Consider the following 15429-nt stretch of genomic DNA (forward strand, 5'->3'; position numbering starts at 1 on the left):
AAAAAGCTAAAAAGAATGATTGTTAATGAAATAACACTATGATGAATAATTTCAAAATGAGAGCATCGTTGATATCATGTGTCGAACCTTGAATGAATGCGTGGTCTGACATCGGACATCGCCGGCATTATTATTGTTTGAAAACGGCGTCGTCAATGCTACGCTGGGAAACACATGTTACCAAACTAACTGAAACGAAGCCGGCCTATAGCAAAGTCCTCGTTAATCTTAAATGTCCAGGGCACGTCTACTGCTAATTACAGCTCAACAAACTTTCACTCAAGATATCTTTATGCAGAAGCTGAGACTAATTTTTCGGATTGGACTGTGTGTTGTTTTCTTTCGGCTCGTGCAGCAAGAAGAGTACAACATGGAGTTCATTCACTTCCTGGACCGTGGCCGGTGGTACATCTCCGTCTACAACGACGGCGAGCTGCAGCAAGAGGTGTCCTTCGTCAGTCTTGTCGCCGGTACGTTCGCTGCCGGTCCGTATGCTATAGTCACTGGCAGAATGAGAACTGCAGGGAGGTTCTTAGTTTGTCCCGCCTCCAGCGCGAGCTTCCTACCTTTGATAAGCCTTCAGCGTCTCGCCAGCTCCAAGCTTTCATGTGCAGCCAAGGAACGTCTGAAGGCAACCAGCGCAGCCAAGAGGCCTGGAATTCGAAAGAGACGCCCTGCCGTTCTCATGCCGGCAGGGACTATAATGCAGTTGAATCTCGTGTATTCAAACCCTCTTAATTCAAACTTACATGCAGGTCCCATTCCATGCGTCTATATGGGAGAAAGCTCCCGATAATTCAAACTTTGCTTTATTCAAGCAAATGTTCGGTCCCCCTCGAGTTCGAATTAACGAGATTCGACTCTATGAAAATTGCTAAAAGCTTTATCCTTGCGAGTGGCAAGTGTGAAAGCTTGCGGTGCACCGTTGCAGATGTATCGAGCCTCCCCTGTCCTTACGACTGCCACGGACACGGAACCTGCAACATGGGAAAGTGCGACTGCGATCCTGACTACGCCGGGGAATCCTGCGCGTATCGTGAGTGTCTCTGTGCCTTGGTACGACTTAGGTCGAGTTGTCCAAGCACACGGCTGCTGCGCATTACGCACAGAGGGAGACCGACAATGCTTTTTGCGTCTGCTTGCAAACGTGCATTCACTCGATGATATATTCTCTTTGTGTCTAGTTTCGGTACCTGTCTGCTCACGGATAAAATTTGAGTGACAATAATGTGTAGTAGGATTTAATTGTCTGAATACCAACAGCGGTGCCATATTTTGACGACGGCCGGGCAACAGATCGCTAATTAGAATGTGCCAGTTAAGGTGAGTGTTTCAGAAGTTAGTTAGCAAATTTTATGTCGTTTATTTAGTAAGTACCACTTTACGCTCGTAACTTGACGACCTCTGGGGTCAGTAACATTATTCCGAAGGAATTATTTGTTTATTTCGAGTGTCTTTTCTTTAAAGACCGACGATCAGTTCGCGCTTTTTACTTGCGCACCGCTACCTCCTTTCCCCCCCCTACCCTGTTCACCGTTGCCCGTTTCCTCCTCGCCCATGGTGAGGAGGATCTTCAGCCTTGCAGAATCTCGAATCTGGTCGTCGGCCTTTAAATTATTATCAGTCGTTCTTGAAGCCCCCTGTGCAAACCATGAATGTTCAATAGTCGGTGACAGATTGAGGATCCGGTTGATGCTCCTCCTCAAGCGCAAGTTTTCTGCCTTTGATAAAAGCTCGTCGCACGTGCAACCAAAACCCTATGAAAGGCAGCACGCACGAGCTGGAGGTGGACAGTCTATTTAATTTTTAGCCTATGCTGTTGTTTTGTGAGTAAACCATTGGAGAGTGTGTTTCATCGCTGGGATTGCGATGAAGTTCGGGCACCGGTGGCTGGCTTCCAGGCGTGTGTCCAGTGCTGTGCAGTGGGAGAGGCCAGTACACCAGCGGCGAGTGCGCCTGCCAGCCAGGCTGGAAGGGGAAGGAGTGCCAGCTCAGAGAAGACGAGTGCGAAGTCTCGGACTGCTCCGGCCACGGGGACTGCTTGGACGGAGTTTGCCGGTGCTTTCCCGGTTACAAGGGTCTGCATTGTGAAGAAGGTACTTCTCATACTCCATACAGGACTTAGCTGAACCTCCCCAAGAAGCGCTGATGTCTAATATTTTTATGCGCCCGGTGTGTATACCCCGCAAAAAAGAATTTCGGTTAAAAAAAAAGTTTACCCTTAGATGTTCCGCACCCGGTGCATAGTAAAGAATTATCATACGTAGCACGCCTTGACAAATGCCAGCGTGAGTATAGCTCACAAAGAAGATTGTATGACATATAAATCAACTTTAATATACTCACTTATCCTCAAAATCTGTCGTGTCTCGTCATAAATAAAACGATATAGAAAAAACAAATCCTTGTATAGTTCGCACTTGTAGACAGTCTCCATTGCGTCAAATTTCATCTTTTAAACACGTATACTGAGCAGACCATAGTTCCAAAAATAGGGTAATTGTCCTACAACAAACTTGTTGGACAATTAAACAACAACACAGCTTGTTCTGTTCATTTCGCTTGGAGTTCGAAGTTTGTGCCCATCGATGAGGGTGGTGGTTAAGGCTGTCAAAAAATGAACTGGTGGGCTAGTTGGCTAAACATTATGACGCAAACAGCGCTGATGACGAGGACTAGTAGATCCCCCTTACATTTTTCTATCTACCCCTTACAATTGATATCATCCCCTTGCATATTTCTTTTTCCCTCTTTCTTATTCTGTGTATTAAAACGTCAGAAGGTAGTCATAATTCGGAAGTACATAAAAAGGGTCTCCCGTCACAGTTTCCCTATTCATCATAGCAAAAATCTCGCTCCTTGACCGCGCTGGCCATGCCATCACCTCAACTTTTAGACGACGATGCCATCATCTCCGCTATGTCGCAAGCAACAACGGGATTGAATTTGCTAAGAGACACATCGAAAAATAATTGGAAAGCGGCTTCCTGTGATAAGAGACCCAGTTTTCTACTTCTTATAAGACTTCTTGATTATCATATCAATCATGTTCCTTCATGCTGTGACGCTTCCTCTGGACCACTCGCGTCATGCTTCGCATTGGCGTGTTGGCGTTATGCTTTACCACTTCCGACGGGCGCGCGCATTGAGTTTGGCCGCTTCCGACCCCTAGGAGTAGCGGCTGACACGGGGGGCGAAGCTCGGTTAGCTCGATGCGTTCTGACAGTTTTCTCACTGTTATAGGAGTAATTCAAACAAATATGCAGTTCTCCTCAGCTGGGAAACTACATAAGAAAAATTCTGCAAGAGTTGCTCCCTGTCTTATCTTCAGCCCTCCAAGAGTGTCATCAATTTTTACGATTTCTCGGCACATACATTTTTTAACCGTGAGCTCCCAAACACGTGTTAACTGTCTTCTAATTGCCCTGTTTTTGGTCAAAAATTAGGTCGCAAGCAGTGCCAACTGAAAAAGGGGGGGGGGGGGGAGGGGCGGCTTTATCATGGAAACCTTGTTCAATGCCTAGAGTGCCTAGAGAATTAAGTTCACAGACCAACTATACAATTATTAAGTTTTTCCAATCTAGGGCCACTATATTTTATATACTTCTACATTTACGTTGAACCAGCGTGGTCATGCATGTTTGATTCTGTGTTATGTTTAGGGCTATAGTCTGCACTTATTGCATGCTAGTCCGCACTTAAAAAGAATTTATACACAACACACATTGAAAAATGCCATGTTATTAGTCATCATTATTGATTTAAAAATGATGATTTTGAAACACGCATCAAGTCTCATCTTAATTAACAATGGACAGGTCCTTGCAGAGTCCGCCCCTGTAGATAGTCCGTGGATAGTTCGCGAACAGTCCGGAAAGCCTGTTAAACACAATTTCTTTTGCTCACGGTTACAGTCGACTGCTTGGACCCTGACTGTTCCGGTCACGGAGTTTGCGTCAGTGGCATGTGCCTGTGCCGGAAGGGCTGGAAGAGCAACGACTGCAGCGAGCCAGACAGCGACGCCCTCCGTTGCCTGCCAGATTGCTCCGGACACGGCCAGTTTGACCTGGACCTCCAGCGTTGCGTCTGTGACGACCAGTGGACAGGACCAGATTGTTCCCAAGGTTGGTGCTGAGTATATGTTGTCTTGTTACAATGTGAAATTGCAACAAGAAAGTGCCATATGTTTGTGGCACTGTGCCTGTAGCACTGTGCCTGTAGCACTGTGCCTGTAGCACTGTGCCTGTAGCACTGCGCCTGTAGCACTGCGCCTGTAGCTCTGTGCCGGTAGCACTGTGTCGGTAGCACTGTGTCGGTAGCTCTGTGCCGGTAGCACTGTGTCGGTAGCACTGTGTCGGTAGCACTGTGCCGGTAGCACTGTGCATGTAGTGTTGTCTGCAGCACAGTGTCTTTAGTGCTATCTGTAATGCTGTGTCTGTAATGTTGTCTGTGGCGCTGTGTCTGTAGCACTGTGTGTGTAGTGCCATGTCTATAGCACCGTGTCTGTAGCTCCGTGTCTGTAGCTCCGTGTATGTAGCTCCGTGTATGTAGCACTGTGTCTATATCACTGCCTATAGCACTGTGTCTATAGCACTCTGTTTATATTGTGGCATCTACAGTGATTGCTATGGCACTGTGTATATAGTACTGTGTATATAGCGCTTTGTTTCTAGCACCAGGTTAGTGCTGCGGTGTATTGTGAACCGGCTTAAAGGAGTGACCAATGTGTGATGTGGTGGTGGAACTTTACAGAGAAGTGCGACCTTGACTGCGGCTTGCACGGAAGGTGTCAGGGAGGCGAGTGCATCTGCATCGAGGGCTGGACCGGTGCCAAGTGCAATGAGAAGCTATGTGACATCCGCTGTGTGGAACACGGGCAGTGCAAGAACGGCACCTGCCTCTGCATTCAGGGCTGGAATGGCCGGCACTGCACCCTGGGTACGATCTTAGATGTCTCAATTCCACGATACACCATTCTTTTTCAGGATTATAGTCTACATTCGGTGTATAATCCAATAAAGAAAGTTTTGACTGAAAAAAAGTTTTTTTTTAAAGTAGTTTACACCCGGTGCGGACTGCTTAAAATTCACATACACTCAAGACCTTAAGAAGTGCCTGCTTTGTTATGGCACACACAAAAAAGCATGTATCATCAGAAATCATCATTAATATCATCTGTCATTCAAAATATCCACCATGTCTAATCATAATGGACAATCTTGGAAAAACAAATTCTTGTCTAGTTTACACAGATAGTCTGCACCGTATAAAATTCCAACTTTTAGACATGTATAGTCTGGCGACCATAGATCGGAAATTACGATACTGGTTCGAAGTATAGTTACTGACTAGGACTACCTGAGGTGGCTTAGACATTAAGGCTGCAGGAGAATAATCATAAATAATTGATGACTTAACACTATTGGCTGCAACCCCTGTCTTGAAAAGAGGTCAGTTATTGAATGCTTGCAACCATATCTGGTAGTACTAGAAATGTTTTTGCTTCATATACAGAACCTTTTTATTGCAGTCTAAGATTAAATATTTTTATGTTGATGCTCTGGAAGTTGACATTTTGTCTGGTGAAAGTTGATCACGCTACATACTTGCATGTGCTGCTCTTTTCTGTTTCAGAGGGATGTGCACGCAGCTGTAGCAGCCACGGGGACTGTGTCATGTCCGACGGTGATTGGCAGTGCAGATGCAACAGTGGCTGGGACGGACCTGACTGCAGCATTCCTATGGAGAAGACTTGCGACGACCGCATCGACAATGATCATGGTAAGAAACGTGCCCTCAATTCTTGACTTCGTAGAACCATCCCACTCATGATTTGTCCTTGGGAATCGATACTATACTATTGCAAAAGATTAACACTCATTCAAGTGGTTGCAAGAATGTTGGTGACTATCCCTATTGTCGTTTGAGAAGTCTGCATTCGGAGAACCTAACCCGGCAGAAAACAAACATGTTTTAGGATGGAAATCAGATTTCCTCATCAAATGCTATCCTGTACAGAAAAGAAAGGATAAAGGGGCACTTTTCGTTTTCCAATGTATGCTAAAAGTAAGCCAAGTCTGTGAGCTCTTCATTGCGTTCTTCCAAATGCTGCTATTGTGCTGATTTATGATTTTTTTGTTCACAGGTATTCATAACACAGGGGTTCTTCACCCCAGATAACAAAATGCATAAAGCAAATATATTTTTCATTCTACTTCGCACATGTTACCACATGTTGTGCAGTATCGCAAAAGCTAATAATTGTTAGGTAATCATATCTGTACTTCAGTATATTAGATTATTTCCCTCTTAAAACAGGCTCATTCAAAATTTGTCCGTCAACATTGCCTTTGCTAACATACGTCTTATTAACCATATTGAATGGGCCTGAGACAGGGGTAGGGAAGAAACATTAAAACATGAGAGACAGAAAATAGACAGGACGACAGCTCGAACTTTTCTGTCTCTTCTACGATTTGATGTTTCTTCTCTACCCCAGTCTTAGGTTAGGTAATTCAACATGGTTAATATTCGCCAGTTCGCCTGCACCCTTACCATTTTTTTTTCTGATACATTTTATATTCTGTTTACATACATCCCCAAATGAAAGTATTTTGCCCAGCTTCTATCAATATTGGTCTGTAGCAGGTTAGAATGACATTCTTGGTTCTTCAAAAATTAGATTCTTTCTGGTAATAACCTTGTGACAGAAAATATTTTCCCACTAAATTTTTTAAAGATGTTCAATGTCGCCAAGAATTTTCATATTTAGCTCGGCGAAAGAACATGGCTTCTTGTGAAGGTTTTAATTCTCTTCTGCAGATGGCCTTACTGATTGTGCCGACAGCGAGTGCTGCTCTCACAAAGCATGCACCAACAATCCGCTGTGCTTCTCGTCGTCTGACCCGCTCGACATCTTGCTACGAAAACAGCCTCCAGCTGTCACGGCTTCCTTCTTTCAAAGGATGCAGTTCCTCATTGAAGAGGACTCAGTGCAGAGTTATGCTCGCAAGGATTCTTTCAACAACAGGTAAGCTTACAGTTTTCTCAACCCTGCTTTACAGTCCTTAAATTATTAAGTCCCTTTATGAGAATGTACCTGCTACTGTCTTTCACTGAAGTTCATCTCGTGCTATTGAAAAAGCCTGTGATAGTCTAGGTTCAGTGGATATCTGAATAAACAGTGCTATCTGTAAATACATTCTGAGCAGTCTTTAGCATGAATCCATGATTTTTTTTATACATCAGTTGAAAAGCAACTGTGTTAAAAATATCAGTGTTCTAGAAAACAAGCAAGCAGACAGGCTTTCCTTCATTCTTCATTCAGATGTAAGTTCCTCAGAAAAATGGGGACAAGGAAGACAAGGCAAAAGCTCTTTGTGCTGTTTTGGTTTCCTTGTCCTCGTTTTTTGTACTTTTACCTGATTGAACATGAGCCAATTAGCCATTTTTTTGCCCTTCATTCTTCACATTGAATGCTCTAACATTTATAACAGCAGCAACAAAAGTTTACCCCTTCTCTAAGAAGTTGCTTGCTGGTTAATGCTGCAAATGATTCTATATTTTTCATTTATATTCTCTATTTTAAGTCATTCTGGTGGATTTTTAAGAAACGTTGCTGCTAGGCTTTCTGAATGTCATGTTTAAATTTTACTCCTTTTATTAGCACTTGCTTTTGCAGCAACCTCTGATGCAGACCTCATACTGTTTTCATGCCTGCCCAATAAATCATACAGATGCTTCAGCTTGAGGACATTGTGCTTCAACTCACTGCATGCGAATGAAAAAGCCATACCTGCCTAACTTGCCTGCGAAGATGCGTGCTTCATTTTTCCCCCTGAGCATAATAACCAAAACTCTGTTTCTCCATCTGTCGCTTCAGTGTGCTATGGAATCGTTTCAATGCCAGGTAGGTCCACACCAGTCCAAGTGATTTCTTTCTGCATGACAAACGTCCATCACTAACTGCGTTGGAGCTTGTGCTTGCTTGCTTTAATACTTGAAAATGTGTCTACTGATGGAAAAACACAAACGAAAACTTACCTAGTTTTCCAGGTTTTTCTCACATTTTCTCCTTTTTTCCACCACATTCTCTTTGGTAGTTCTCTCCCCTCTAAGTGGAGGGCTTGCAAAGCCATTTCTTCTTTTTGCCATTTTCTTTTCTTTGTTCACTACCCTCCTAGCTAGTGAAAGAAGGAAGCTAGGTAATGAGATCCTATCAATATGTTAGCCTTTATGGTTGTAGAAGTGGTAATAATTTAATAGACACACAATTAATACAGTACTAAAAACTTTCAAAATAGTGCTATTTCTGCAGCTTTACTCTGGTAGTAGTTCTTTTCCAGTTTGAAACTTGTTCAGTCAAGTCAGTTTAGACGAGATAGACTTTCTTCATACTGCTTCTCTGCATCACATTGATGCTAAGGGGGAGAGCACCCTTTTCAGGAACATACATGTGATACTGATTTTTATATTAATGCCTCCCTCAAAAACTAAAATATTGTTCTAGTGTCTCATAGTCTTCTCTAATGAAACGAAGCTTCTGTGTTAGAAACTGGGTGCCTAAGCTTAGGTTGTGAATTGTGTTAATTTTTTTTCAGCCGTGCATCTGTCATAAGAGGACAAGTGATAAGTTTTTCAGGGAGCCCGTTAATGGGCATAAGGGTTGGAATCGCCGGTGATCCTTCGTTTGGCTTCACCGTGACAAGAGATTCTGGCTGGTGAGTTGGTAGTTCACTATGTAGAATTATTTAACACTGTTGTACAGACATAAAGTTAAACCTGCTGTTCTATTCAGGCACTCTGAGATTTCATGATTTAACAATTGCTAATTATCCGATCTGGACAGTGTTAAAGAGTGTTCAAACGAAGAAGATTACTAACTTGATAGAAAAATCTTTTCAGATGTATGTTTGACAGAGGCAAAACATACTACCTCCCAAAAGTGTTATCAATCAAGTTAGTACTTCATTCTTTTGAACTCTCTTTAATGCTGATGAGATTAGCAAATCTTTTTATGCTCATGCAATTACTGTGTGAATGTTTGAACTGAGTCTTTTTCTAAGGGTATTGTAGTAAGATAAGAGGCAGTTGTGAAGAATGAACTGAAGTTATGGAAACCGAAACAATATGACATCAATAGAAGTCTAATAAAAATTGCAAAGTCCATTAAATAACCCTCTCACTGCGGTTTATATATTGCCTCTTTCAGCATCAAACCTTATTTTATCAAAATGTGTAATGGTAACAAACCAAGAAGTGCTGTGCAGAAAGCACATAGGATTCAAGCTGATGTTTTATCATGGGACTTAGTTTCTTTAGATATATCTAGTCCCATGAGTCCCATATATAAGTCCCATGATGAAACTTGCATATATGCAGGTTTTCTTGCAAAACCTCGATTGACTGCAATATAAAAACTTTCTTAGGACTTTTTGTGATGCACCGTTTTCTATTCTCAGCCCCCTAGCTGTCTTCTTTTGACTTTCTAAACAAAGGTGCCCCAGAATTGTTTTACTAAAAGAGGTATTAATGCAAATCTTTTTTCAGGTCATTATCATTGCAACTCTCAGGCAGCATCACTGCGGTCAGACCTTTACACCCCACATTTTTTCTTTCTTTAGGTTTGACCTCATGGTCAATGGTGGTGGCGCAGTGACGCTGCAGTTTCGGCGTGACCCCTTCGGCCTCCATGAGCGTACAGTCATGGTCCCATGGAATGAGATTGTGATTGTTGACCGCGTTGTCATGAACATCGACAGCGCCAAAGCCCTGGACCATCGGCCACTCGCCTGCACTGACCATGACTATGACACAATGAAACCCGTTGTCCTCGCTACCTGGAAGCATGGCTTCCAAGGAGGGTGCCCAGAACGAAGCGCTGTCCTGGCCGAGTCACAGGTAGGCTTTAATTGCGACCGTGTTTGGCCACCTGTTTGATTAGATCAGGAGTTTTAAAACTTTTCGATCTTGAGAAACCTCTTATGGACTTGAATTCCTTAGCTAAAAATTATCATTAGATCCAATTGGAATTCTAACTGGTTTTAATTGGAACCAATCGGTTTTAATGGGTTCCAATTGGAAGTACACAGGCCAACGGGTCTCACCAGTTGGAAAAAAATTTCCAGTTGGAAACTTAATAGGTTTCAAATGGTTCTCGTTGGTTCCCATTGGTTACCATTACAGTGACCAATTGGTTGTCCGAAAACCTAACTGGTACAACTTGAAAATTCCAATTGGAATCTAATGAGAATTTTCGACTGGGAACAGCAGCTGAGAAATCCCTCCCAGCCTTGGCATCGATTAAGTAAAGCAGTGGAGAAACCTATATGAAGAGAAACTGAGGGAGAGGAGAAAATGAGAACATAATGTGACATCAAAAGTGGCAGGTTCTGATTGGAAGGATTACTGGGTAGATGCAAAGGCTAACTTCCTTAGTCTATATCCGTTTTCTTCCTTCAGAGAAAGAGAAAAACAACATTGTCTTTTCCTCGCACAGGGTCTGGCGCTCAAACGCCAAACGCCGGTCTCCAGCTTTTGAATGCCAGACTTTGCACAAGACACAGACAACGCCCTTATTTGCTGTTATTGGAGGAAGACAGTGGGCAGAAAGAAAGGAAGCTAGCCTTCGCATCTACCCATTGGCCTTCCAATCAAAGCACAACTTTGTGACGTCGCCACATGCCCTCGTCTCCTCATCTACCTCAGTTCCTCACCCCAGAGATTATGTAAACAATATTGCTCACACAACAAAAATGTTTGGCACTTATCTATACATAAATGAAAGGCTTAGGTTTTCTGAAATAGTGCTTATAATGGAAGAATGTTAACTTAGTAGGGACAGGGAGGATCAAGGGAATCTGAAGTTCCTCAGAGTACCATGAGGGTACTTTGAGGAACCCCTGGGTTCCTAGGAGCCCAGTTCGAGAACCTAGGGTTAGATGCATTAAATTTAGTATAATCAACATTTCTTGCTACCTTGCTTCAGTCTGCTTCAGTTTGTTCTAGATCAGCAGTGTTTCGGTTTTGTAATGTTCATATTCAGGTTGTGTTGGATACGATTAGTACAAAGATTTTAGGCTTATGGCATAAAGAGATACAAATGTTGATAGTAAACACTATTTACTGTCTACCAACGTCTTGCCGTGTTACTGAAGAAACACTACGGCTGTACTCTGTTTTACCTTACGATGATCCGCAGTAGATGCCGCTGGAACCAATTAAGAGCTGAAAGCTTCTCATATGACCTTCTGGTTGAGAGCAGTAACGTTCAGAGCATAAAATCGTGTGGTAAGTGTGGAGTGCCAGATTCGCTGAGATGGCCTTAGCTTTTGCTTTTCATCTCGTGAGGTGAAATGAAATATAAACTGGTGTATATTTGAATATGGGACTTAATTTTATCGGCTACATAACTTCTTGATTAATGAATGCAGCTATTCATAGCTGTACTTTTAACGTTTGGGGCCCTACAACATCAGTACTTATTTGTACAGTCAAAGTTGTCTCCTACTGCCATGCTTCTTTTTGTTGGTGTAGTTTGAATCTGGCTTGTCACAACCCTCTTCGTTTTGTTAATGCTATGTTTTGCATTTCAGGTCGTCCAGGAGAGCATCGCCATTCCTGGAACCGCCCTGCACCTTGTCTACCACAGCAGCCGTGCAGGTGGCTACCTGTCCACCATTCAGCTCCAGCTTACCCCAGAAACCATTCCCCTGACCTTGAGGCTTATCCACCTCAAGATTTCGATTGAGGGCATCCTTTTTGAGAAGAAGTTTGAGGCTGACCCAGGCATCAAGTTCACCTACGCCTGGAATCGAAGGAATGTCTACCGACAGAAGGTGTATGGTGTGGCCATTGCTACAGGTGGGCAGGCTTTCATTGTCTTCTGTCAAGCAATTGGCAATGTACATGCACTTTGCCAGGTTGAGCCCACTGCTGCTTCCGTAATCTGGTGCCTGAGGAGCTGTGGAAGCAAACAAATTTTGAGATTTAAAAGGGTGTTCTCCAAACTCAAAAATATCCCATTATTTTGAAGTCCGAGGAATAAGAGATGTTCTGACTTCAAACTTTTTGCAGAGAATCATCTGGTGTTTTGCCGTCTTTCTCCTCAGATATTAGTGATGCAATGGTAGATGTTTCACTGTGTTGTCGGTAAAGCATATGAATGTTCCAAGTAGCCCACATTATAGATCTAATTTTATGTTTTTGAATAATTATCTTCAATTCTAAAGCTATCAAGGAAACAGTCTTATACCAGGTAGACCACACTGCTGGAGAATATCCTCATGATAACCTCATGACATTGGGTCCCATGGTTTTCCTATGGATATTGTGGAGAGGTCTGCAGGAGTACCTGTTTCGTCAGGACTGTTATAGAATTCAACGGCTAGCTCCTGCCCCTAAACAGAAATGGGATCCAGCAGTAGCTTCTAAATCTGGTGGGCACATTCCAAACCACCTTTTTCAAGTTTGAGCCAAGTTACAAGGGTATGCTGTAGTATTGACTCTGTTTTTTTACTCTGTTTCAGTGTATGTTGGCTATGAGTACAACAACTGCCCTGCTGTTATCTGGGAAGTGCAAGCAACCCAGGTCAGTGGCCACGACATGAGCATTTCGGAGATCGGCGGCTGGAATCTGGACATACACCATCGGTACAACTTTCATGAAGGTACAAGTGCTTTTGATTTATAGCCAATAGGCACTTCTGGCGAAAGCTTTCTACCTTTCTTCAAAAGGCATGGATTTTGTTTTTTTTCATGAAATTGGTACAGAGACAGAAAAATACATAATCTTTACGAAATACTCTCTCTAATAAGTTCTGCCTGCCACATGCACATTGAGGCATCTGCTAAGTATTGTCCTTCTGGGACGAGAAAAATATCTCGATTTGTTTCTTTTTTTTTCAACAAATTAAACTAGTAGAATTCATTTAAATGGTATTGCTAGCTGGACAAAATAATTGTTTTTTTGTTTGCAAATAATAATTTGCAAACACATGTGCACATGAGTAGGTTCCGTTTAGAGATTCTGCTGCAAAGAGTCCATGATGAACACAGCAAAGAAAAATGATGCATTATAGCAGGTGACTGTTGTAGGTTGTCGACAAAAATGCAATGTAATAGAATCAAACTTTCAAGCAAAAATAAGTGTCCAAGAAGCAAATATAATGGAGGAAGTGCATCCACTTGGTTTTGAGATTGATAAACTATAATGGTAATAATGTGGCCTTAAGAAAGCGATGTGGCTATACCTGGTCTTTACATCTGAATCTTCCTCAGGGGGTAAGATTTAATCATTTTTTTGCCTTTTTTTTATAAGGTATCTTGCAAAAGGGAGATGGAACCAACATTTATTTGAAAAACAAGCCGAAAGTGCTCTTGACTGCCATGGGAGACGGACAGCAAAGACCACTTCACTGCCTCCAATGCAATGGCCTGGCTAAAGACCAGAGACTCCTAGCTCCAGTTGCTTTGGCATCCTCTCCCGATGGCTCCATCTATGTCGGCGATTTCAACCTCATCCGCCAAATTACCATTGATGGGAAAGTCCAAACCATTGTGGAGCTCAGGTAAACCTCCTTTTCCACTGGTTATTCCACCGTTTATTGTGACCCCTGGCAGTGAAGAATGACAGTGGAGAATATTCTCGCATTGAAGGGCGTTCTTTGTGATTTTCATTCATTTTTTTCTGATTGTGATTAAAATACATGTTTTTGTTCATATAAGTATTTCTTTTAGATAACTTGGACGATTCAAGAGTTTTCTTGAGTGACAACAGGTTTTGACAGAAGAGTGATCAAAACGACAGTTTCAAAATGGGCACCGTTGTATTCAACACCACTGCTTTTAGTGACTGCTTAAGGGGGGGACACTACCCAGAAAAAATAATTTCTGCAAGAAAAGTTGATTTTGAAAAAATGCCATATTTACATCCACCAGCATCTAGAGAGTATTCCCAGAAAGTTTAATTAGTTTACACTATATAGTTATTTTTTTATAAATTATTTTTGGTCCATTGATGCTAAAAAAGGTAGGGGTTGGAGCACTTTAAATGCATTTATCTCCGTTCCACTCTTCGGCATAAATTTCATTTTAGGAAAACTATCGTTTTCCTATTGCACAATGGAGAATTATTCTTAGGTGGTTTTCTGGAATGGAATTTTGTGAGGAACATGCCTGGCTGGTTAGTTTTGCTACTTTAACAATATTTTATGCTAAAAAACTACATTTGTAAAAAAGTGCAGACATGAAAAAACAAATGTAATCTTCTTATGGAGTTATACTTATGAAAAACAGTGCAATATAGCTAAATAACTAGCTGGGTATGTGTACGGGCATTCCTATGACTATATTAATTACACATAAAAATCGCAAATTTGTATTTTATATTCAAAATTTTTCTAAGCAAACACGCTGACTTCCATATTGTAACATTTGTAACAAGTTTCAGAAAGTGACATCAGACAATGAAATTTGGCAGGGATGGGCTTGCCACTCATATAAACTTCGACTGCAAATTTGAATAAAATCAAGCACGCGGTACAGAAGTTGACTTTTCTGGGTAGTGTCCCCGAATTCGCAGTAGTTAAATAGGTTTTGATGATGCTTTAGTTTCATTCATATTTTATAGCATCGTACAAAATTTCGAAAATGTGTGCACATGAAGAGCTGGAAAGAAACTCCAGATATTGTCTACAAACATTATGCTCTTCTGGATTACGTATTTCATTATTTTTTCCTTATTTATGCAATCAAGTTATTGGTATATTTGGCACTGAGAAAACTACAGCGGCAGAAACGGGAGATCAATGTATTGCCAGTTTTTAGGGCAACTACTAGTATTTAGTAGCTAGTACTAGTAGTAGCTAATTTTGACTTCTATGGTACCCAAGTGTTATCTGTATTTATATTACTACTAGCGCTGACATTTTTGGCTTTGTCCTATCATTTTATGAATGCTGTTGAAAATTACTTTTTTAATTTTTTTATTATATAATTTTTTCATTCCCCTCTGCTACTGAACAATGTAGACGGCTGGTGGAGCCTTGTCAGGCGGCGTCAGATCTCCGTTTGCCCCACCAGCCAAGACTACTGAGTGAAAATGAAGTTTATTATTATTAAAGCCTGTTATTATTATTTTAACTCTTCGCTTTCCTTCTTTGCAGTGCTGCCCAGGTTGCGTACCGATACCATCTGGCAGTAGGCCCCACTGACAGCAGGCTCTACATATCTGACCCTGAGCGCTACCAAATTCTACAAGTTGTAAGCTACAAGGACATTTCAGATGTGAAAAACAACATAATGGTTGTAGTTGGAAATGGTGCCAAGTGCCTTCCCGGCGACAAATTGCTCTGTGGAGATGGTAGACCAGCAAGAGACGCCAAGCTCGCATATCCAAAAGGTTCGACAACGTTTCAAATGTTTTCTAAG

At 42.0% G+C, this 15429-nt stretch overlaps 1 protein-coding gene across 1 annotated transcript in view; it reads left to right on the top strand.

The window, feature by feature from the left end:
- Window positions 1-15429, top strand: part of LOC8024278 (teneurin-m) — a 151549-nt gene that overhangs the window by 121403 nt on the left and 14717 nt on the right. Inside the window, exons 9-22 of the mRNA XM_042289813.1 lie at window positions 356-470; window positions 932-1036; window positions 1902-2096; window positions 3915-4124; window positions 4753-4938; window positions 5635-5781; window positions 6823-7030; window positions 7883-7909; window positions 8601-8720; window positions 9624-9900; window positions 11595-11862; window positions 12528-12668; window positions 13319-13568; window positions 15165-15400. Of these exons, the coding sequence (XP_042145747.1) occupies window positions 356-470; window positions 932-1036; window positions 1902-2096; window positions 3915-4124; window positions 4753-4938; window positions 5635-5781; window positions 6823-7030; window positions 7883-7909; window positions 8601-8720; window positions 9624-9900; window positions 11595-11862; window positions 12528-12668; window positions 13319-13568; window positions 15165-15400 (2485 nt within the window). The remainder of the gene's footprint in view (window positions 1-355; window positions 471-931; window positions 1037-1901; window positions 2097-3914; window positions 4125-4752; window positions 4939-5634; window positions 5782-6822; window positions 7031-7882; window positions 7910-8600; window positions 8721-9623; window positions 9901-11594; window positions 11863-12527; window positions 12669-13318; window positions 13569-15164; window positions 15401-15429) is intronic.

This window comes from Ixodes scapularis, unplaced genomic scaffold, assembly GCF_016920785.2.
Source record: "Ixodes scapularis isolate PalLabHiFi unplaced genomic scaffold, ASM1692078v2 PGA_scaffold13__105_contigs__length_92229423, whole genome shotgun sequence".
Lineage (NCBI taxonomy): Eukaryota > Metazoa > Arthropoda > Arachnida > Ixodida > Ixodidae > Ixodes > Ixodes scapularis.